The sequence below is a fragment of the Acanthochromis polyacanthus genome, chromosome 13 (assembly GCF_021347895.1).
Source record: "Acanthochromis polyacanthus isolate Apoly-LR-REF ecotype Palm Island chromosome 13, KAUST_Apoly_ChrSc, whole genome shotgun sequence".
Taxonomy (NCBI): Eukaryota; Metazoa; Chordata; class Actinopteri; family Pomacentridae; genus Acanthochromis; species Acanthochromis polyacanthus.
This window is the reverse complement of record NC_067125.1, coordinates 29,704,445-29,727,889: the sequence shown is the minus strand read 5'-3', so window position 1 is coordinate 29,727,889 and position 23,445 is coordinate 29,704,445. Positions and strand designations below refer to the sequence as shown.

The 23,445-nt window shown below is 39.3% G+C and overlaps 2 protein-coding genes across 6 annotated transcripts in view; both read left to right on the top strand.

Annotated features, from left to right (window-relative positions):
• The window catches only part of frya (furry homolog a (Drosophila)), a 54,402-nt gene extending 49,106 nt beyond the window's left edge, over positions 1-5,296 (top strand). For 3 of the 4 annotated variants that reach the window (XM_051957705.1, XM_022200141.2, XM_051957703.1), the window contains exons 54-62: positions 277-440; positions 1,265-1,472; positions 1,829-1,978; positions 2,068-2,166; positions 2,249-2,332; positions 3,120-3,137; positions 3,357-3,467; positions 3,573-3,778; positions 3,871-5,296. In XM_051957705.1, coding sequence (XP_051813665.1) covers positions 277-440; positions 1,265-1,472; positions 1,829-1,978; positions 2,068-2,166; positions 2,249-2,332; positions 3,120-3,137; positions 3,357-3,467; positions 3,573-3,778; positions 3,871-4,129 — 1,299 coding nt within the window. In that variant the 3' untranslated portion in view covers positions 4,130-5,296. The remainder of the gene's footprint in view (positions 1-276; positions 441-1,264; positions 1,473-1,828; positions 1,979-2,067; positions 2,167-2,248; positions 2,333-3,119; positions 3,138-3,356; positions 3,468-3,572; positions 3,779-3,870) is intronic. The other variant, XM_051957704.1, reaches the window with a different exon arrangement.
• A 1,246-nt stretch (positions 5,297-6,542) lies between these two features.
• Positions 6,543-21,471, top strand: brca2 (BRCA2 DNA repair associated). 2 transcript variants are annotated; one of them, XM_051957714.1, is made up of 17 exons: positions 6,543-6,717; positions 7,059-7,156; positions 7,932-8,165; positions 8,371-8,434; positions 8,806-8,858; positions 8,963-8,991; positions 9,114-9,225; positions 9,310-9,365; positions 9,728-9,818; positions 10,030-10,635; positions 10,759-15,429; positions 15,708-15,806; positions 15,897-15,966; positions 16,043-16,500; positions 16,592-16,781; positions 16,903-17,090; positions 17,208-17,333. In XM_051957714.1, the coding sequence occupies exons 2-16, from the start codon at positions 7,102-7,104 to the stop codon at positions 17,045-17,047; spliced, it is 6,933 nt and encodes a 2,310-aa protein (XP_051813674.1). In that variant the 5' UTR covers positions 6,543-6,717; positions 7,059-7,101; the 3' UTR covers positions 17,048-17,090; positions 17,208-17,333. The 2 variants fall into 2 exon arrangements, with proteins under 2 accessions (XP_051813674.1, XP_022055850.2); XM_022200158.2 differs by lacking the exons at positions 6,543-6,717; positions 7,059-7,156; positions 7,932-8,165; ... (9 more) ...; positions 15,897-15,966; positions 16,043-16,500 and adding exons at positions 17,971-18,343; positions 18,432-18,587; positions 18,670-18,817; ... (5 more) ...; positions 20,648-20,791; positions 20,882-21,471 and having other exon boundaries at positions 16,621-16,781; positions 17,208-17,378.
• The last annotated feature ends 1,974 nt before the right edge of the window (positions 21,472-23,445 follow it).

Sequence of the window (23,445 nt, the reverse complement as noted above, 5' to 3'; positions counted from 1 at the left end):
GAAAGGTTTACACATTGCCTGCCCCAAACCATGAGTGTGCAGGGTCACGATGTTGGCTGAGCGAAATTGTTTTATCTAATTGGCACAAATTATGCACACGAAATTAACTAAATAAAAGAAAACACCACATGGAGTGTCCATAGGGTCCAATGAAAGGTTAGTGTATCCATTTTACACGCAACAATTATCAGTTTATTAGCTAAGAATAAAAGAGGGAACACATTTCATGCATGCTAGTTCATTTTACCAATTGCTCTCCCTCTTGATGTGTTTCAGCATGAGATGTCACAGGAAGATGAAGACATAAACGTCCATGAAGACGACATCTCTCTCTGCATCAGTGAACTACCCTCTGAATATCACTGCGGTGACAGTTTGGCCATGGACATGGTTCACTGTGATTTCAAAGGAGAGCTGGACCTTGACAGCTGCTTACCCAGGTAGCTAATGTGTAGCCTTTTCCAAACATGGGTTGTGCAGCATTGGTGGCTTCATCAATCTGGAAACGTGACAGCATTCTGCCATTCAGACAGGAGACACTTTGAGAGCTATGATATGCACACAGTATATGCATGGCATTGGACATCTCACACCAGCATGTAGTAATGATAGTAATAACTATTTGTCTAGCACCTTTCAAAACACATGGTTACAAAGTGATTTGGAGTAAAAACAATTCAGATAAAACGATTAAAATTACAAACAAGATCACATACAATCTCAGTGAAATTGTAAAACTAAAAGCAGCAGGCAAATATAGACCATATGGTTAAAGTGAATTTTAAAAAGAAATGTTATAAAAGACACTGAGTTTGCATGTCTGAGATTCTCAGGCAGGGTGATCCCGAGCTTTGGGGTTTGAGCATTGAAGGCTCAGTCACCTAAAATGACCATATGGGAATTACGACCCATCAGAAGGGCCCAGGCTCATAATGAGTTAGCAGTTCCTGGATGTAGGGCCTGGGCAATTAAGGCCTTAAAAACAAGCAGTAACATCTAAACATAATTTCTAAAACTCATAGGTAGCCAGTGAAGGGCAACAAGGCCTGGTGTAACGTGGTAACTTCAAATTGATGTGCAAACCTTACTAAGCCCAACCTAAAACTGCCGTTGCAGCTTTTAATAATATGTGACTCAGACACAAAGCCGACCAGCTTAGATGCCATGAGATCAATGCAAAGGAGTGCATGTCTGAAAGGAGCTTAGAATAAATGCAGTTACATAATCATGACATAGTTCATAACATGGCTTCCTGTCCCTCCAGTCTTGCTGAGGAAGAGAGAGACGACATGCTGGAGTCACGTTCCTCACCGCCTCCGTCGCCCTTCTTCTCCGCCATCCTCGCTGCTTTCCAGCCAGCATTGTGTGACGATGCAGAGGAGGCCTGGCGGAGTCACATCAACCAGCTTGTGTCCGACTCAGATGGCTCCTGTGCAGTCTACACTTTCCATGTGTTTTTCTCGCTGTTTCAGGTATTATTTCACGACCTTGTAGACATCCTGCTCTGAAATTCCATTAACAGTGATCCTGGTCAAACTGAATAATTTAACGGAAAGAGTAACAGGATTACTTATGTGGTTGATTAACCTTTTAGAGAAAGAGCCTTCCTTTCAGAAAAGGTCTGCTTCATTACAAATCGAGGACACTGTGGAGGCTTTCGCTTTGAAAATCTTCTCAGATTCATTAACCAGATGTTGTTCACTTCACTGACCAAAGCCGACAGCGGAGAATTATAGAAAAAAGTAGAAATGATGAAGAATGTCAGTACCTTAAATGATGTAGGAATGATTTTGACAGTACTACAGTGAGAGTGTTTTTTGGTTTGCAGAGTATTCAGACCAAATTTTGTTCTTTGACCTGTGATGCTGTGAGTTACCTCGGCGATGGCTTGAGAGGATTAGGGTCAAAGTTCCTGAGGTCTTCTCAGATGCTGACATCGTGCTCAGAGTGTCCAACGCTATTCATCGATGCAGACACAGTAAGTGACCTGACAGTTTAACATTGCAGTTAATCTAGCAATATGCCTCATTGGTGAACAAATTCAATATCAGAATGGTGTTTTTGCAGATTATGTCTTATGGACTCCTGGAAAAAATGAAATTCAGTGTGTTGGAACTTCAAGAATATCTTGATACTTACAACAACAGAAAGGAGGCAGCTCTCACTGTAAGATGATTTAATATTATGCTTACCTTTCTGCATGTCACCTGTATGTATGTTGTCACTGAGTTTTCTCTGTTGCACACAGTGGCTGAGCAACTGTAAGGCCACCTTTCCCAAGAACGCTGGAGGTTCTGTGATAACATGTCAACCAGTGGAGCATGAGGAAAAGGTACGTTTTTTAGGAATTTGAACAGCAGCAGACAAACTGAAGGATTTAGTAAATCCCTGGAATAGCATTTCCTTTGGCTTAGCTAATACATTCAGCCGGTGTGCACGCAAATGAGAAAACAGCTGCTGATTCTGTACATTTTACAAAAGTGACTGAAAATACTAAGGATTCCATTTCGTCTGATCTTTCATACTGGACTTTCTGCATTACTGTGTGATACTGTAGCTCTGTGAGTGTTACCTCTAATTTTCTCACACTATACTATAAATGTCAAGTTCCTGATAACCTCAAGTTGCCGCTCGTCACATTGAATATTTCATATCCAATGTGCCTTGTTATCATTTTTGGCTCTGCTGAGCATGGGAGCGGTTTCTCTTATGTTGCATTTAATCTAACTGTGAACAATTACACTCACTCCATAACCGAGGAAAGTTAACAGCAAAACAGAAGGTTCTGCTGTTGAAGTTTACTTAACGATCTCAGACATTCCTACCAAAGTGAGTGCATTTGTGCTGATTAACAGGCAGAATTTTTTATTTGCTTGGCTTGTTTCACTTGCCATATTGATTAATTCATGACCACTATCAGTCCTCTTTTCATTTCGACTTTACACATACATCGACCCTTACTTTTCTTCCTTTGTGCATGTCAATAAACGACCTCTTCTAATGTTTTTCACCCACTTTTTAACAGAAATAACGAATGATTGCATGCCCTTGATCTCTCTCTCTCTCTCGTTTCCTCACTTCTTACTTCTTTTCTGCCTTATAACATGCTTGCTTGGTAGCAAATGGAATCTCTGGCTGTAAGTAGGATAAGGATTGCGTCGATTTTCCCTATTTGTAAAAGTCAACCTTATATTTGTAATGCCACTTTCAGCAAACTGATTTTTTTAACTCTTTTGCTGTATTTATATGTGAGTTTATTATTGATCAAAAACATAACTCTCTAGATATCCATAAGAATAAGGAATTTAGTGAATTTCATGACCCTGTGCTAATACCTGAATTGCTCTTACTTCCAGCAACTGGAACTCTGTCAAAGACTCTACAAACTCCACTTTCAGTTATTGCTGCTTTTTCAGTCCTACTGTAAGCTGATTGAGCAGGTCCATGCAATAAGCTCTATTCCCGAGGTAGGTATATCATGCATTTTCTTGTCTTCTTCTTTTTGAAGCCCTGACACCCACTGTCTAATCCATGTCTCTGTTTTTATAATATTAATCCTTCTTAACCTGAAGCTGACAAACATGTCTGGAGAGCTAAATGAGTTGAAGAGCAACCTGAAGATAGCAGCAGCCTCAGTGACAAACGATGAGATTTCAGCCCGTGAAAGTTCCTGTTCTGAACCCATCTTCAGCTCCTCTGAGGCTGCAGTTCAGGCCATCCTGGAGGCTCTGAAGAGCAATGAATTTGCAACAGCCATTCGCTACATTCGTGAGTGCAGGTGAGATAATCAGAATGCTTGTTTCCATGTTTAATAGAGTATGCTGTGATATGTCGCTTTCTGCCAACAAATGTCTGTGATTTTCTTTGCAGAGCATTGTGGCCTAATGACATCTTCGGCAGCCCCTCTGAGGATGAAGTCCAAACATTACTGAACATCTACTTCAGACATCAAACTTTGGGTCAGACAGGAACTTTTGCTCTGGTGGGCTCCAAGCAGGACCTGACAGACATTTCTGTCAAGCTGATGGAACTTAACGGAGAGACTCGGGACATGATCCGACGAGCCCAGGGCTACCGAGCCATCACAGCTTTTCTGCCAGACTCCAGGGTTTCAGGCTCGACTCTGTGATGGCCGTGTGGCAACATGTGACACCCATAACTCCACAGCAGCCTGCATTATGCCTAACCTTTCTTTGTGTCTGGGGTTGCTGCTATCATCTCAGTGGTTCACAAGAACTATGCTCTTACCTGGGATTAACCAAACCCCTGTCTCTTTTTCACGTCAGAATACATCAGAATGTCAAAAATACGACCTTCAACCGTGCAGCAATACTGTTGTTTTCACACAGGTGCGTGACTTTGCCGTTTTAAACAAAGTTAGATTCTTATTGCACTAATAATAATAATAGAAACTGTCACAAAGCGACCACTTGCTACTGAGGTCAACAACTTTCACATTTAACAAAAGACATACCAAAGCTAAGTGATGCTCTTTATGTTATGTTGTTTTAATTGTCAAGGGAAAATGTGCAATCCTTCACTGAAGTGGAAGACCTTTATTGTCTCCTGAAAGAATGTATTTGAATATCAAAGCGTTGGAAAACATGAACACTGTTCATACAGAAAAAGGGAGGCTTCATTACTTGGTGAAAGTGGTGGGTCTTTTGTGTGTTTGCGTGTGGGTGTAGGTGTGTTGTGAGTGTGCTCGAGAGTGTGACTTTAAATCCGACGACCATCCTAGATGGAATTATTGATACTGATTATGTAAGTGGTTCATGTTAAACTACTCTGACATGCTGCAAATCTACTGTAATGTCTCTCAAGCCTATATGCTGCTGTGTGGGTTTTCTGTTACTTTAAACATCTTACTGTACCTTTTAACTGTGCAGCTTTTAGCAAATAGGTCAATTATTTATATTGTAAGCAAGAGAAAAACAGGCTTTTATCAGACTAGATTTATAGAAAACAACTATTTTCTTTCACCTGTTAAACCTGCCAAGCTTGCAAATTCTATGTACTATAAAGTGTAATAGTAATGTTTGTGAACAAACACAGAAACTATTTTAACTAAACAATTGTACATAGTGAAATGGGGGCTTTGCTGAGACTCATAAGATTGTATTTTTATGGAGTTACAGTTTGAGTTGCATGCAGCGTGAGTAGCTACATATTTGTAAAGCTTCCACAAGAGTTGTCGTAGCCTCTCGCCTTGTAAATACTACTGCCTTTGCAATGTACTGTACTTTGGTGTTCTGTACACTTATGTAACAATACAATAAAACTTACATTTGTTAAATGTTGTTTCTATTTTGTCATTTTTGTAAAAAAAACAAAAAAAACACAAAGAGCTATATTGTTGTTTCTTTATTTGTTTATTGTTTTTGCACCACACAGTCCCCATGGAAGTGCAGCCTGATGGCATGTTGGTAAAGCTAGGAAGGGAAGAAGCGTACCCAAAAGTTTCAAGCTTATTATTATTATTATTATTTTCATTATTGACTAAGAAATACAGCATAATTGCCACTTGTTGTTACAGAGTAGTCATATATATATATATATATATATATATATATATATATATATATATATATATATACATATATATATAAGTTCAATTTAAGGCTTGTAGTCTTTTCCATTAATTTCATGTTTGAATGAGCACATGGGTCATTTTTTCTTTGAAGTCACATTGGCGATTACTTGGTTAGACTTAGCAACATTTACACATCACTTTCAACAAAACACGTCTGAATCGCACTCAGTCACACCAACTGGGAGACATGCACATCAACATGCTTCTTCTGAATTTTAGAACCAGTACTGCCAAAATCACAATACAACTATTGTCTGTCACTTTGATCTACAATTTCAGATGAAAATCCATCTGAATTGTAATAAAACTTTACTGAGAATGAATGCTATTTGTGAATGTATGTGAATGTAATCAACTGTTTGTTTGATTTTGCACAGGACTGCACAGGGGCTGACATTTCAGTTGTTTATAGGAGTCTTTCCTTTATTAAACACCTGCAGCATCAAACAGCAGCAGGGTCCATATGTGTGCCTCCGAAGCAAGACAGTTGTGTGTACTTACGTTCTTTGCATACTTAAAATATAAATTATCACTGACATGGAGACAGCATCAGTCTGGATCTGTGAGTTGTCACACATACAGCTGCAGTTTATAAACAGCTGGTAAATTATTCTTACAATGCTGTCGTTGAGTCCTGAGGTCCATCACAGCTGTCTGGATATTTTTATGTCACTGTTCAGTTGTTAGGGGAAATCATAAAGAAAGTAGGCTATTTAACATTTGGATAGTTTAATAGTCTTGTTATTAGTTTAATTTAATCTTTTTATTATTATTAGTGCAGCACTGGAACATTACATTACAACAACTTATGTATGAAGGACATAATGCCGTCTCTTTAACAGTTTGATGAAACGGTGATGTTGCGTTTTATTGTAGGCTTTTATTGTTCTAACAAAAACGTGTCTGCTCTTATTTTGAAGGCGTAGTGAGTTCCGGTGTGGGGCGCGCGAGGTTTGTTTTCATCGCATGGATAAATTAGCTAACAGGGAAGGGCTGTACGAAACTACACATAGTAAATACAGCGCTTCTGCTCTTTTTTATCGTATAGTTTTGAGGTTTGGCTTCAACATTTCGTCAAGAATTTTAAGGCGACATGAAAGTCCAACCTCTTGTACGTCGTCATGGTAAGTGAGTAACTTCAAAGCTAATTTTGCCGTCTACGGTTTCTTTTTGGCAAACATTAGCAGTCAGTGTAAGTTAACGGTGTGTTGCTAATATTGTCAACCGCCTGTAACATTTTTAAGACTGTAAGACAAACTTTAGTGAAAGTCATGTACTCAAGTGTTGTTCAAAACGGTTTTGCTATCAAGTTAGCTGTTGTTGCTGAGTAGCGGCTACTTTTATGTTAGTGAGGTCGGAAGCAGCAGCAGAGCAGGTTGCTCACTCAGCTTGAAGCTAACTAGCTTTGACAGTCCGTATTTTTTAGTTTAAGTCATGATTTTAAAAAATATATATGTATTTTTAGGTGTGCGATATAACAAAGTGTAAGCGTCACAGAAGTACATGGGATGGATTCACCCTCAAAAGACATGTACGACACGTTCAAAGATGAAATCTGGAAAGGTAAGCTAACCTGAATGTGAACCTGCGAGGTAACAATGTTGTGATTTTGATCATCTGCACAGTTGATCCGTGCTGTCAAAAACAGGGATATAAAAGAGATTCTGTCCATAAGAACAATTACATTTTTGTCTGCATTATTGTACCTTCTCTTATTACTAATTCAGTTCTTCTTACATGTTAAATAGCTTTAAAAGACTTCCAGCTCAAAAAAAGCAGTTTCCAACCGGTCAAAAAAGCGATTGCAGCCCCTACACTGTGAATAAAATGTAATTTAATGCATCAAAATTACTTCTAAAAGTTATATTTGAAGTATTGTAGCCCATTGGATAATATTTTCTTCATTTTATAAAGAAAACTCATCTGGAAATAATGTTAATTATAATGTAAACAAAGATACTATCTATATCACACATACCAAACACATGTAGCCTATACAGTGAAAACAATATGATAGTATTGCCCATAATCATCCAACTGTCACAAGCTGGTCGTAAGCAACTGTTGTTGAATTGAAATCGGGCGATGAGGCTTTAACAAGAAGCACACAGTCAGTTTTTTGGCAGCTGATCACTGTCTGGCACCACACTGACAAACAAATATCTTCATCACAGTGATCACTATATGTTGCAAAATACATTGTGCATGCACTTATGTTAATGTATCCACTCATTTAAATTCCATTATGTAATCACTAAAAGATACTTTTTATGCAATAACAAAAGACAAAACATGTTTTGGGTGTGATTTTTAACAAATTTATGATTTATAATTTTAGAACTGGGACCACTGGACCCCAACTGGTTTGATGTGCTGACAGCTCAAACATCTGCTAATGAGGAAGATGTCTCTGACCAAGATGAGCTGTGTGCTAACCAAGAGGGAAATTTTAAAACACCTTTAGAAAAACCTACGGTAGACAGTCAGCTGTTTTCAACCCCCAAAGTTTTCAGACACAGTCGAATTTTGTCACCTGAAACTGAGGATGAGCAGTCATTCAATACGGAACAAGGTAATATTCGATTAGTGTTTTACTGTTGATGTATTTGTCCAATAATATATATCAGATATGTCTCGCATATTACATAAAAGATGACGCTTAGGATATAAATGTTTGTTTTCAAGTCATTGTTGTAACTTGTAGTGACCTACTTCTCTGCATGAGCTCATGAGCTTTCTTAAATCTAAAATTAATGTGTCTCTGCGATGTTTTTTAGAAAAAGAAACGTTGCCATGGTCAACAACACAAAGTCCATGTTTGTTTCGGATGTCAAAACAGGGGTAAGTGCAACAAACAAGTTATCAGTTCTTTCTAATTCATCACTTCTCATTTCTTGTCTAAGAGTCATCAGAAAGAATAGTGTTTACATGAAGTGATTTATCCTCATGTGCGATAGCTTTATGTGACTTCCATTGTTTAGGGGGCTATAGTCAGTATAAGTACCTAATCAATTAAAGCAGAAACATGCACAAAATATTTTATACATAACTGCTGATGGTGAAGAATTGTGATGTTAAAGAAATATTCATCAAGTGCCAACCTCAGTGCTTTAAGCTGCTATTTTTATTTTCATTTCAGAAAGATTTAGCAAAAATTACTTGTGTTGCCCTTGTTGTTTCCGGTTTTTGATCTCTGTTTATGTCTTTTTTAGCATTCTGGATGTAAAATATGGAGATGTCCAGCCTCAGAGTCAGGGAAGTTTTGGTGAGCTACAACTTTATCTCGGTTTTTATCTGTTTAAACTGCACATGAAATCAAGATTTAATCTGAACTTGTTCATTTTTTATTTTCTTATGCTATCTGTACAGATCTGCTCCATACTCCTCACAAATCCCCAGTAAGTATGTTAAATCTAACAGTAATGGTATTTTTATGTCAGCGGTGCCAATATTTAAATGTGGAATAAGCAACACGTTAAACTTACTCTTGTTTTTTTTTTTTAATTTTTTATTGATGCAGGTCAGCTTTGCCAAGCATATTTCTGAAAGTCTCGGTGCACAGATCAATCCTGATATTTCATGGACGAGTTCTTTTAATACCCCACCAGCATTGCCATCCACCCTGATTTTATGTAAGCAAATGACACAGTTTGCTGTTTTTAAAAGTCTGAATATGTAATTTGTTAAATAATTAGTGTGTCTTTTTAATGTTACAGCTAAAACTGATGAGAGTCCCTGTCCAGTGAGTGTTTCTGTCGACAACACTGTAGTTGTGAGTAGTCCATCCAGGCCTATAATGAATTCTCTGATTTGTAGAGCATCTCGTGTTGGTTTCATGCCAGTGGCACAAGAGCTTATGTTGTGTTTGGAGGATAAAATGTTTAGCTTAGTTGCTGTTCTGTTTTGTCACTTAACAGTATACTGATGATGCATCTTTTTCATATATGGAATGTGGACTTTCACGTAATTGATGTTCTGAAATGCTACTCTTAAAATGCAGAAAATGTGCACATTCCCTTTGTTTGTTTGTTTTTTTTATGTTGGACAAATTAAGCTTAATTTATTGTTAGCAAATAGGTGTGACCTTTAGTATTGCTCATGAAACTTTTTTTTTTTTTTTTTACCTTTTTCCAGTTTGTACGGAAGCTTTTTCCTTCTCTTTCAAATGTATCCAAAGTTGAGGCAGCACCACTTAAAAACAATGACATTCCCACTGCTGACCAAGGTAAAGACTTTCTCTTGACAAATTTAAATTGTCTAATATGTATGCATGAACAAAATAACTATGCCTTGTAATAGGTTTACTTATTTTGGAGTGTGTAGATTCTGACGGGCTTTACTATGAGACATGATATGAAATTAAATCAAATGATGTTGTATTAAAATATATTGTATGACACCAAAAATAATACTTGTTGCTGTTCTGTAATCCACAGGTGCTGTTTCCTCTGATGACTCCCTTCAGACTTCATTAAACCAAAATGAGGGTGTTTGGCAACAGAAGCTTCCGGATGCAATTGAAGAAGGAGAAGTTCGCACCACAGTCGCAAGTGTTCTTGATGGAGCTGAAAATGTTCTCTCCATTTTCTTCGCTAACAGTAGTTCAGCACTGAGAAAAGTGAAGCCTAACAACACCAAACGGAAGCAAATCATTGCGGCCAAAGAACATGGCTGCAGTTCTACAGACAAGTTGACAACAAACAATGCTGCATCATGTGAAAAGAGAGCAGCTGATCGGGAACCTGGCAGCGTTTCGTCATCCCCGCCTGAAAAACCTGGAGATGCAGGAATCACTCAGTGGTCACCATTGAGCTTATCTGAAATTCCCCCTTCTGCTGTTCATAATAATATTTTAACAGGACAACTAAAGAGTGGCTCTGATTCTGGCCAGCCAGTCATGCCACCTATAAAAACCACAGACTCTGGACTTAATAACAAAAAGAGAAAATTTGTTTACACTGTTGGAACCATGAAAACGCAAAGTCAAGGAAATGAAGCACAATCTCAGAAGATGATTTCCTCACCAGGGATTCAAGATTCTGGTAAAAGCCTCCCTCTTGCATGTTAAAGTGTGAAAATGTGATCATTTATTTTCCGTGAGCATGGAAAAAGTTGTTTTCTACGTTAACATTTTTTTTCTTTTTTGTCATCATGCTTTCTTTTAGGACAAGAATTGAGTGTCAAGCGGTTGGGGAAAGCCTCGGGTGGAGCAGACTGTTGCAGTACTGGGCAAAAACTGGGAAATCTTGGTGGAGAAAATCTGCCTCCATCTGTACAAGCAAATGTCCACTATCTTGACATGTCTCAGCTTCACAGAGATTTTGCACAAGACTTCAGCCAAATGCCCGACTCTGGTATACTGAGTAAAGTAGCAGAGGATACAAGAACTCACTTTTCTCCATCAGCCTGTCTGTCAGCCATGAAGCAAGCAAAGCAGAAAGCAAAGCAAGGTAGCTCTCACTCTGACTGTGGTGATGTCAGTAGCAGAAGACTTGTTTCAGCCTCTAATCAGAATTTTTCCATCCATGAAGGCACTGTAATTGACAGTGGATTCCAATCTGCTGTTACAGATGTAACTCATACAAGTGCATCTTCATTTGCTGTTCCTTTCTCAGAGAACACTGGCCAAAGTCAGCAATGCTCTGGCTTTAAAACTGACATCCACAGGACTACTCCTTTGCCATCTACAAATAAAGGAAATGGAAAAGTACGTTTGAATGATGAAGCTAAAGCCGAGCTGTCCAGTGCGCAGAAGGAAAGACGGATAGTGGACCCTGGAACAGAGACTGGCTCGCATATGGAGGGAATTGCAACACAGCTACTGAGAAGTGCAAATGGAGCTGTCAGTAGCACTAATTGCATTCCACTAAATGGTCAGATTCATGGCAGTCTGCCAAAACAAACTGCTTTTTCTCTTCCTTCTGTAAGTGCATCAGGATTCAAAACTGCTTCAAACAAGAGTATACGAATTTCCTCGGCTAACCTGGAGAAAGCCAAGCACCTCTTTGAAGAGAGTCAAAATGAAAGGACTTTTCGTGATCAACTTACCAAAAGCGACCATACCACTAAGCAGAAAATTGGCACGAGTAATGGACCAGTTAAAAACACAACTTCTACCTCAAACTTAAATTCTTTAAGTGAAACATCTGGGGATGTGAGTTGCCAGTTAACAGCTTCCCAAAAAGCTGATGTGACAGAACTGTGCACTCTCTTGGAAGAGACAGATAGCCAGTTTGAGTTTACACAGGTCAAAATTCCTCAAGTACAGCAGCATTGTCAAGATGAAGTTTGCTCTCCACAAAAAGCTGACAAGGAACTTGACCCAGATTTTCTTACAGGTATAGATTTTGATGACAGCTTCAGTTCGGATGCTGAGAAGCACCTGGCAACTGTGATACCTGACAGAATTATCTCATTTTCAAATGATAAAACAAATAGTGGGACATCAAGCATCACAAGGAAATCCACAGATGTGTCTTTCTCCAGTGCGGTGATAAAAGAAAATTCCGCTACTGGAGTTATGTCTTTCTCTTCAGAACGCATTTCTGAAGACAGTAACTGTGTTATGTCAACTAAACCAAATCACCTTCAGAGAGCTGAGCACACTGAAACAAGCAAGATGGAGAACAAAAATCCTTTGATGCTCGGTGTGGCATTTAAAACTGCAGGAGGAAATGTTTTGAGAGTTTCAAAAACTTGTCTAAGCAAAGCTAGAGCTTTGTTTGCGGATTTACAGGAGAATCTGACAGATAAGAAATCCTCAGGCATGCAAAACTGTGAAAATGATGATAAAACCAAACAACAATGCAGTATGGATTCTAACACCGGCGAGGATGATTCTAAGTTCACCTTTAAAGATGACTGTCGTGTTGGGGAGAGAATTCAAGGCTGTTTTTCCAGTAGGGAGTCTGCTGTCTGTTCAGATGTACGGGTCACAAGCATTGCAGATAAAGACGCTACCAGAATTTTTAAAGATGGCAAAATGGACACAGCCATGTGTCAAAGTGGCTTCCACATGGCCAGTGGGAAAGGAATCGCTATTTCAGCAAAATACATACGACAGGCAGAGGCTTTTTTCAATGACTGTGATGCAAACGACCAAAATGATGGCATGTCAGTAAAACATAACAAAAGCATAGAACCTTTTTCTGAAAGAGCTGACGATAAGAAAAACCTTTCAAAATATAAAAGCCCTCGACAAGTCAAAATTTCTGATGAACATGCAAGTGGACGCACTAATTGTGAAAATGTAAATGCTGGACCGAGTGCACCTCACACAAAGGAGCCACATCCCGATCATATGAAAATGAAAAGTATTGCTTTCAACGGCAGACTACCTTCAAAAAATGCAGTGTCTTTCCATGGAAACCCATTTTCGAGTTCAAAGCCATTTTCTCCTCCGCTGTTCACGACATCAAAGAATATTGATTCTACCGCCATTGATGAATTGAGCAGTTATGATGGATTCTGTACAGTCAGCGGGAAGAAAGTACCTGTGTCAGCTGAGGCATTGAAAAAGGCTGAGAGTCTTTTGAAAGAAATTTGTACACTCGAGGACGCAAACAAACCACTGAATCAAAAAGAAAACTGTCCAAGCACAGAGCAGCTTACCACTCAAACTCAGGTTTCACCACCTAGAAATGGTGGATTTCAGACTGCCAGTGGAAATAGAGTTGTCATTTCATCTGCAGCTCTCAAAAAACCCAAATCTCTGTTCAGTGAATGTGATGAAGTGGATGATACGCTCTGTGTTAGGCCATCACATTCCAAGCCACCAGTTCATGGTCCACCTCCCAGGAAAGATGGATTTCTCACAGCCAGTGGTAAAAGAGTGGCACTTTCATCAGAGGCTCTTCAGAAGGCAAAATCTCTCTTTAGTGACATCAGTGTAGAGATCCAAGATGGTTCACACACGAGGGACAGTGACAAGAAACGAGAGATGATGCATTGTAGTTTCACAGCTGCTCGGGGAGAAAAAGCCCATATGTCACAGAAAAATCCTGTGAAAGAATTTGATTCAGCTTCAACAAAAGCAAACCAAGAGACGGATGCTTTCTTTAAAGACTTTGATATGGACGATAACAGTGGAATGTCAGTAATATGTAAAAGTGTGAGCAGATCTGCCAGTGACAAGAAAATCCTTTCAAACATTAAAGCAGATCAAATTCAACAAGGGAAACAAATAGAAGACACTGTGCTACCGCAAAACACTGGATTTCAGACAGCCAGTGGAAAAGGAGTTTCTATTTCATCTGCAGCGCTCAAGAAAGCAAAATCCCTGTTCAGTGACTGTGATGAAGTGGATGAACTCGGTGTAAAACCATCACATTTCAAGTCTCCAGTTCAAGGTCCACCTCCCAGGAAAGATGGATTTCTCACAGCAAGTGGAAAGCAAGTGGCACTTTCATCAGAGGCCCTTCAGAAGGCAAAATCTCTCTTCAGTGACGTCAGTCACAGTGCAGATGTTTCACACACAAAGAGCAGTGACAAGAAACAAGACAATGGTGAAAATACAGACAAAACACACTGTGGTTTCACAACTGCAGGAGGACAAAAAGTCCATGTGTCACAGAAAAGTCTCTTGAAAGCAAGACATCTTTCGAGTGAATTTGATTCTGTGTCAACAAAAGCAATGCAAGAGGCAGATGGCTTATTCAAAGAATGTCATATGGACTGTAACAGTGAAACCTCAGTCAAATGTAGAACTATAGCACCTTTGAGTAGTGACAGCCAGAAGAAGCCAGATGAAAAGTTGACCGTAAATGTTTTTGAACGAGCTGAACATGGATGCACTGAGCACACAAACAAACAAGAGGAACCAAAAGAAAACGCCTTGCCTCCACTGAATGGAGGATTTCGAACAGCCAGTGGGAAAGGAGTTGCGATTTCGTCTGAAGCTCTCAGGAAAGCAGAAGCTCTTTTAAGTGAATGTGAAAAAATTGAGCATAAGATTGGTTCAACGCCACCACACTCCAAGACTCCACTTCCTGCTCCGTCATTCAGGAATAGCGGATTTTTTGCAGCCAGTGGAAAACCTGTGACGCTTTCTTCTGAGGCCTTACAGAAGGCAAAAGCTCTCTTCGGTGACATTAGTTTGAGCACAGATATCACAGCTGTTTCAGACACAAGGAAGAATGATGAAAAACTCAAAGATGCTCAGAATAGTACAGATAAAAAGCACTGTGGTTTCACTACCGCAGGGGGAGCAAAAGTCCATGTGTCTAAGAAAAGTCTTTTAAAAGCAAACAACCTTCTGAAAGAATTTGCTGATGGAGAGTGTCATGATTCATGCTACTCTGGAGCAAGCCCACGTGACACCCATAAATTAGATCTATTAAAAATGACAGATGTGAACCAAACTACAAATTCTGATCTCGCTGCAGCCAGTGACATGGACATGCCTACTGAGGAAAGTGCCTCTTTGGTGGTTAAATCAGCACCTACAGTATCATTTCAATTTCAAGAAGACAAAATCATCCCACCAGGGACAGAAAATTTACATGACATCCCTGAACAGGAAATGTCATGTGTGCTGGACTGTGAAATAAATGAGAGAAGCACCAAAGGGCCTAAAGTTGTAAGAACAGATGAGTCTTCAGCTCTGAACATTCAGTCTCTTAACCTCACCGGCTGCACAGAAACTCAGCAGAAGCTTCTTGCCCAGGAAGCTCTGGACTGCACCAAAGCCTTGCTCAAAGATGAAAGTCTCGCTGGCCAAACTCTTCCAATGACTTTAGAAAATATGCCACTAGAAGATAAACCACAGTCCAGCAACACATCTGCAGAGGATGAACAAAGAAAAGGGAAAAGATCAGTAGAAGATGCAGATATGACTAGTAAGTGTCTGCTTTAATGCTCAGAGATGTATGAAGTGTAACATCTTTTTATTGAATCTGATTTATTCAAAGAGCAGATTGTGTTAACACCATTACTGTTACTTGCCATTTGAGTGTTTTAAATATATTTCTCATATTGCACAGAAACCGCAATGTACATATTATTTAAAATGCTTGTTAATTGTCATTACATAACTTTGAGCATTGTCTCCTTTCCTCTGTTGGCATTATTTGCTCATTAAACATAAAAATTACCTCATTGTTTTGAAACAATCTAGGTCAGCCTCCCCTGAAAAGACGATTACTGGAAGAATTCAACAGAACTGTTGATGAGCCAAGAGGTTCAGTGCTTCAGCCAGTAAAAAGTTGTCCAAATGGTGAATTATTTGCACTATGACAAATTATTGAAAAATGCTGATTTAATTTTATATGTGAAATTTCATCTTTATTCCTTCTTCGTAATTAAGGTGTAATGAGAGACAGGAGAGTGTTCAAGTACAGTGCTTCTCTTCATCCAAACATCACAGGGCCACACAGGTAAGTTGGCTGTTAATTGTTGGTTGTGCTGTCAAGTGGGTGACAGATGTTGTCAGCTATTTTTTTCTTTTTGTAGGACTGGAAAAAACTCAATAGAAACCAGATTCCAAAAGACAACGCATCAGTCTACCCCAGGAGACAGCAGATCAGCACATTCCAAGATGCCGGCGTTTGTTCCTCCATTCATCAAAAATACAACCGCAGAGACTCGTAAGAATGCAGCGGTCAAGGACGAGATAAGGACGCCTACTGCGTTTGTTCCTCCATTCAAAAAACAAAGAACTGTTGTGCAAGAGAGCTCCTCTAAACCACAAGAGGAAGAGGAGAAACACCCTCATCACTTTGCAGTGCCGTCTAACAGCTGCACTTATGTCGCGCCCAGTAAAAAAACACAAGGTGCTCGAGATGTAACTGCCTTGGTAGATACTACAAGTGATAGTACAATGAATAATCAGAGCCTTTCTGGTGGATGTGTGTCAATCAGTTCTGGTGCAAAGGTGTCACGTGTGGATGACACGTTTTCCAGAAGCCAAGGTACAGTGATCTTTTTGAATGAATCGGTTAAGAAAGAAAATATTCTGCATAACCTTGGTAAAATTCTGATGTGTTCATTGTCTATTGACAGAGATTTATCAGAACCTTCAGAGCATTGAGCTGGCACGGGATATGCAAGACATGAGGATCAGGAAAAAGAAGCGTCAGACCATTCGACCCCTACCAGGAAGCCTGTTTCTAACAAAAACCTCTGGGGTGATGAGGATCCCACTGAAAGTTGCAATGGATGGAAAACCCCAGCAAGATACACCAAAAAACAGGCAAGTCCGTCTGTCACTGGATGTTGGTGCATTTGTGTTTATAGTCAGTTTTCTATTTGGTTAAAAATGCAGCTTCTGTTATGGAAATAACATTTAACATCTTGATGTTCTTGTTTTTCAGCTGTATGCATATGGAGTCCATAAGCATGTTTCTGACATCACTGGTGAGACTGCAGAGTCTTTTCGCTTCAATTTGCTGCAGTTCCTCAAAAAGGAAGCGTTTGCAGATGAAGGTGGTGTTCAGCTCGCTGATGGAGGATGGCTGATCCCCAGCAAAGATGGGACTGCAGGAAAAGAAGAGTTCTATAGGTATTAATGATATCATGTTTATATCAATGTGATGTTGAACTAGTCATAGTATTTAGGTGTATTCCTAGACTGAAAGCTAATTGTACTGTCTATCAATTTGTCCTTCACTGTCCACAGATCATTATGTGACACCCCAGGTGTGGATCCCAAACTGATTAGTGAGGCGTGGGTGTACAATCACTACAGATGGATTGTTTGGAAGCAGGCCTCCATGGAAAAATCCTTCCCAGAGACAGTGGGCGGCCTCTGTCTCACACCAGAGCAGGTTCTCCTGCAACTTAAGTACAGGTACATATGAGAGAAGCTGACTGTAGGTCATTGTATTTATGTATGCAGTTATACCTCATTTCACCATGCTCACATTCTGTTGCAAAATGTGTGTGAATGTGTACCTCAACTAACTGTGTTACAACTGCTATTTTGTTTAAGTTAAACATTCCATGTAATTAGAATAAATGCATAGAAAAATAGAGCTTCTACACTTCTACACTACGCTTTGGGTATTTATGTGCAGCATAGTGCAAAAGCAGTTCTCCCCAAATTTATTATCTAGTGTGTATTTTTTTTAAGTAAGTCAGCCACAAACTCCTCTCAATGAATAGATTGAAATATCAGAAAAAAAGTATAAAGAAACACTTATTACGTTTTAAAGTCTTGTTTTGTCCAACCAACTGTTTATAATCCAAGAGTGTTTCATTTTCAATGACATAAAAAGGCTAAAACCAACAAGTCCTCACAATGATAAAGCTGCAACTGGAATATTTTTACCATTTAAGAAATGTTCACTTATCAAAATAGCGGTAAATATTACCTACCAGTTGACTAATTCAGCATATTCTCTTTAGCATTTCAAGCGTTCATTTTATGTCATTTGTATTAGATATGATGTAGAGGTGGATCACAGCCGCAGGCCAGCTCTGAGAAAGATCATGGAAAAGGACGACACATCAGCCAAAACCCTGATTCTCTGCGTTTGTGAGATTGTGTCCAGAGGTCACTCCCCAAACAGACGGATTAGCAGTGACACCAAGAATCTACAAAGTGGCGATGCCAAGGTCGACGCTCCATCTGCAGTCGTTTGGCTGACAGATGGTTGGTATGCCATAAAAGCCCAGCTGGATGATCCTCTGACTGCCATGCTTCACAAAGGTCGACTGGCTGTTGGTGACAAATTGATCATCCATGGAGCTCAGCTGGTGGGATCACAAGATGCTTGCTCCCCTCTGGAGGCGCCTGAATCTCTCATGTTAAAGGTAGACTAAGAGGGAGGCGGTGAGTTTTGCTGTCTGTTCACAAGGCAACAAAGTAATAAGTTCTCCTATTTATTCTTCATATGTTTAGATTTGTGCTAATAGCAGCAGACCTGCGCGTTGGGATGCAAAATTGGGATTTCACAGGGATCCACGGCCATTTCTGCTTCCAGTCTCCTCTTTGTACAGCAACGGAGGTCCAGTAGGATGTGTTGACATCATCATACTGAGAAGCTACCCCATACAGGTGTGCTTAGTCATTTTCTTTATATACTGTATTGCTACTGTTAGTTCTAGAGGTTCATGTTCTGATCCTTTTTTTTTTCCAGTGGATGGAGAGGAAACCAGATGGAGGTGTTGTGTTCCGTTCTGTTCGTGCAGAAGAGAAAGAGGCGAGACGACACAACAACCACAAACAAAAAGCCATGGAAACTCTATTTACCAAGATTCAGTCGGAGTTTGAAAAAGAGGACAAAGGTACAAATCATGCTTTCCACATTTTTGTATAGATCGAAATTGTGCATATTTTAACAAATTGTCATCTTCAGGGAATAATAAACCTCAACGAAGAAGACAAACAAGGAGTCGTCAGAATATTGCAAGTCTGCAGGATGGAGAGGAACTGTATGAAGCTGTGGGAGATGACCCGGCTTACCTTGAGGTGATAAGACGCTCGATAGAATGTTAATTGGCTTTCTCTAAGTAATAGTTTTATTAACTTACTTTTTTATTTTTTTACTTCCATGTCTTAGGCTCATTTGAGCATACAACAGTTGGAGACTCTTCACACCTACAGGCGTTCCCTGGTGGAGAAGCAACAGGCTGAACTCCAGGATCGATATCGTCGTGCTCTGGAAGCCGAGGATAACGAAGGGAGCTGTCTCAAACGAGATGTTACACCTGTGTGGAGACTCTGCATCACTGACTCTATGGGCCAACCTGGCAGTGGTGTGTCTTCATTGTTCTTCTGTGTCGACTTATCATTTGACTTTAATATACCATTGTGAGCCTAAACAAGATTTTTTTTCCTTGGTTTTAGTTTACCAGTTGAGTCTTTGGCGGCCCACCTCGGATCTTCAGTCACTACTGAAGGAAGGTCGTCGATACAAAGTGTATAACCTCACAACTTCAGACGGAAAGAAACGCAGCAGTGTTGAATCTGTTCAGCTCACTGGGACAAAGAAAACACAGTTTGAAGATCTACAGGTAACACAGGAAACCAACTGTCTTCAGCACATCTAGTGTAGATCTGGAATTTGGTATGTAGTATAGAAATGATATAGTTAATGCAAAGATTTTCTAAGATGTGATTTATTTTAACATTCAGGGTTCCCAGGAATGGTTATCAGCACGTTTCCAGCCAAGGGTCTCAACAAATTTTATGACTCTTCAAAACCCAGAATTCCAGCCACTGTGTGGAGAGGTTGATCTCTCAGGATACGTCATTAGTGTCATAGACGGACAGGGTAAGTGATGTTTTTTGCTAACTCCTCATGTACTCTCTTTCATACCTATATTGTGATGAATAATTGTTGTTTTGGTCACAGGTTCTTCTCCTGCATTGTATTTGGCCGATGGTAACCTGAACTTTGTGAAAGTGCGCTGTTTCAGCAGCTTGTCTCAGTCTGGCCTGGAAGATGTAGTAAGACCAAATGTCCTGTTGGCTCTGAGCAACCTGCAGCTGAGAGGTCAGTCCATGCATCCCACGCCTGTTGTATATGCAGGAGATCTGACTGTCTTCTCTACAAACCCCAAGGAAGCTCATCTTCAAGAATCCCTCAGCCAGCTCAAAACTATGCTCCAGGTACAGTGCTAAAATGCAAAAACTTCAGATGCCAATTTGCTTCAAAAACTGTTTTTCCTTGAGTGCTTCATGTTTTTTAGGGAATCAAAATCATAATTGAATTGGTTACAATTCAGTCAAGGTCAGAGGAGATCTTTATTTACAATGATGATATATGAAATAGAAAGTATTTTTGTCAGATTTACTGAGCTGAACAGCAGTACAAATGGATTTGTAGAAAATGGGCTGAATTTGATCTCTGAACCTTTAACAAGTCTTTTTTTTATATCTTGTTTTTCATCATTTCACACTTGAAAAGGAAACACATCTGCTTTATCAGAAATCTGTAAAGTGCGTTGCACAGTTATGCCTGTAAACACAGAAAGGTTTATAATAGACAAATAATTGGATTACTGTCCTGAACCATTTTCCCATTTTTCTCTTCTTCTCTTCCACTTGGGTACAATAAAATGTTGTTAAATAATAAAATGACTTGACTATCTTTTTTTGTCATCTGTTTCCAGCGTCATGAGAACTTCTCTCTAAGTGCTGAAGAGAAGCTTTCACATTTAATCAGATCTGATGGCCTCAGCTCCATCACTTCTCCAGCTCTGCAACCACAAACCCCAGCTTCTGCAACGGACAAAGGACAAGAAACAAAAACGAGTGTGAGTTTAAGTTCATACTGTAATATCTTGGGCTTTTTATGCATTTTTCATATCCACTTTATCTTGAATATACACTGTTTTTCTATGTAGGGGACTTTTCAGAAGCCAGTCAGAAGCCTTGGATCTTTCACACCTGTCAGCAGGAACCCTCCAGCAGCGACATCTTCAGCAGAAAAAGACCCCAGAAGCCTGAAAAGAAGGAGAGCTCTGGACTATCTGTCTCGTATCCCATCTCCACCACCTCTTTCCCACCTGGGCTCAGTGGGTTCTCCATGTGTAAATAAGACGTTCAATCCCCCACGGAGGTCTGCGACTCCCAGCACTTTAAAAACCGTACAGACTCCAGCTCACAAATCCACCGACTCACTGATTGAGGATGAATGGGTTCATGATGAGGAACTGGCTATGATTGATACTCAGGCATTGCATGGTGGTGATTTACTGTAGGAACGTTTAACTGCATGGTGAGAAGCACACTACAGCTTTTATATAAAACACTGTACTAACGACTGAATGTTAAGATGTAAGGCTGTTTAACGTATTCTGTGGTTGTTTTTGTAGTCTCACTTGAATCATTAAAGTGAGGAAAGTTCTTAAACAGTTAAATCATGTCATCACTTTACATTGGTTTGTAGTCTTCGCTTCTGTCTACTTTTTGTCTATAAAGTAAAATCAAAGTATTTCCATGGTTTCCTGTTTTTGTTGTACTGAAAGGTCAATGGCAATGCAAGGGGCCCTCAAGTGGCACACTGTTTTTTGTAAGGGATTTCTAAAGTAACATACATACCGTATATTTCAAAAGATGCAGAATAATGACCAAACTGAGGCTTGTGATTACAAAGATAAAAATATCAAGCACTTAAATTAGCTAGGAATATAAGAACAAAAAAAGGACTCTTCTAATACACTTTTAATAGTCACAAACCAGTGTGTCTAAGTTCTGTTTTCTTGATGAGTTCTGAGCTTCATGGTTTTAACGTGTGTATTGTAGAGTCTGCACTGTCCCTCATGTATTTCTTATTGAGGTCTCTGTATTTTACAGGTCCATCTGGGCAAAGGTGTTGTAAATTGACTTTGGCTATGAATGCTGTGGGGTGTGGCATCGATTAATGCTACTTACTCACCCTAATACACTCAATTATTAAACAAACTAGTAACAAAAACCCAAAGATATGTTTAATTTGCAAGCTACAAGGAAAAATAAGCCAAATATATTCTTATGCCTGTGTGAAATCAATGGGGGAAAAAGCTAATTTAAATTGCTACCGCAAATTTTATTTTATACTAAGACGGACTTACAGGTTGTTGGCACCAACGGCATATAATAGCATATCTTCAAAATACATTGCTTTGTTAATGATTAAACCCACTCACAGTCATGTTTTTAATTCCAAATAATAAGTAGGAGGACTTAGTGGCCACTTTATTACACCTTAAAGATGGGATTCAGCTAAACAACCCTTCCTTAAAATCTGTCCATACAAATGATTGTGTTCACTATAGGGTGTTAGAGATGTTGTTGGAAATGAGTAGATTCATAGTTAAGTATTATGTTTCATATAAAATATTACATTTTACAGACTCAATTTTATTAAACTACATTATACCAGCAGGTGTAATTTGTTCCTTTTTCTATTCCATGAAGGAATCATGATAATAGAAACACCTCCCCACATAATAAAGTCCAGTCCAGCACTAAAAGGTCCTAATTATTGACTTGGTAATCCCTCAGTGACAATATAAAATATAGTAATCATAAACTGAGGTAAATGTATGTAGTTTTTTATGTATATTTTACATATACATTTTATACATAAACAAGGCAGGTGACTACTTTCTTAACTGTCTGTATTAAATAGCTGCTACTTAAGATGTAAAGGTGTGCAGAGTTAATTTAGGTGTTCACGAAACTTTGCTCTAAATTGCCTGTAGGTGTGAATGTGAGTGTGATTGTTTGTATATGTAGCCCTGTGACAGACTGGCGACCTGTCCAGGGTGTCCCCTGCCTTCGCCCGAATCAGCTGGGATAGGCTCCAGCACCCCCCGCGACCCTAGTGAGGATAAAGCGGTGTATAGAGAATGGACAATTACTTTCCAGATGTGGAAAACGGACTTCAAAAAATTTCTATCCCTTGATAAGTTTGATTTTTTTTTAATTCCAGGACAATATTTTTAAGTTACACATACCTGTGACTAAATATGTTGTGCCATTGTACAAGCACTGTGATAAGTTGTAATGCACAATGCACACAAATAAATGTTAAATTGAGTCATAGTGTTGTTGAAATTGCACTTACTTTAATCTCTGGTTGTTTCTAATATATTTTTAAAAGTACAGTTCATTACATATAAAGATTTTTCTAATATACTTGTTCTCCTTTGCACTAAAACGTCGGAAAAACTTAGACTTATTGTTACTTCTTGGTAATTATGCTGTAAGTTTACTGGTCCGGCCCCTTTGAGATCAAATTAGGCCGTATGCGGCCCCTGGACCAAAATGAGTTTGACACCCCTGCACTAGACTATACAGCAGGTCCTAATAAAGTGGACACTGTGTGTGTTTTGTACAAATTTTGTTGCCATCTTCAGAAATGCCTCTCTCGCTGCAGTTCTGCTGGTGGCGCTGTCGGGCTCATCGGATGGTCCGTCCGCCG

Excerpts from the sequence above, each read along its gene's own strand:
- brca2 (XM_051957714.1), top strand. The coding sequence starts at position 7,102 with ATGGATTCACCCTCAAAAGACATGTACGACACGTTCAAAGATGAAATC. Across the intron at positions 8,992-9,113 it reads ATACTCCTCACAAATCCCCA|GTCAGCTTTGCCAAGCATAT; the intron begins GTAAGTATGTTA and ends TTATTGATGCAG. Across the intron at positions 9,819-10,029 it reads CATTCCCACTGCTGACCAAG|GTGCTGTTTCCTCTGATGAC; the intron begins GTAAAGACTTTC and ends TGTAATCCACAG.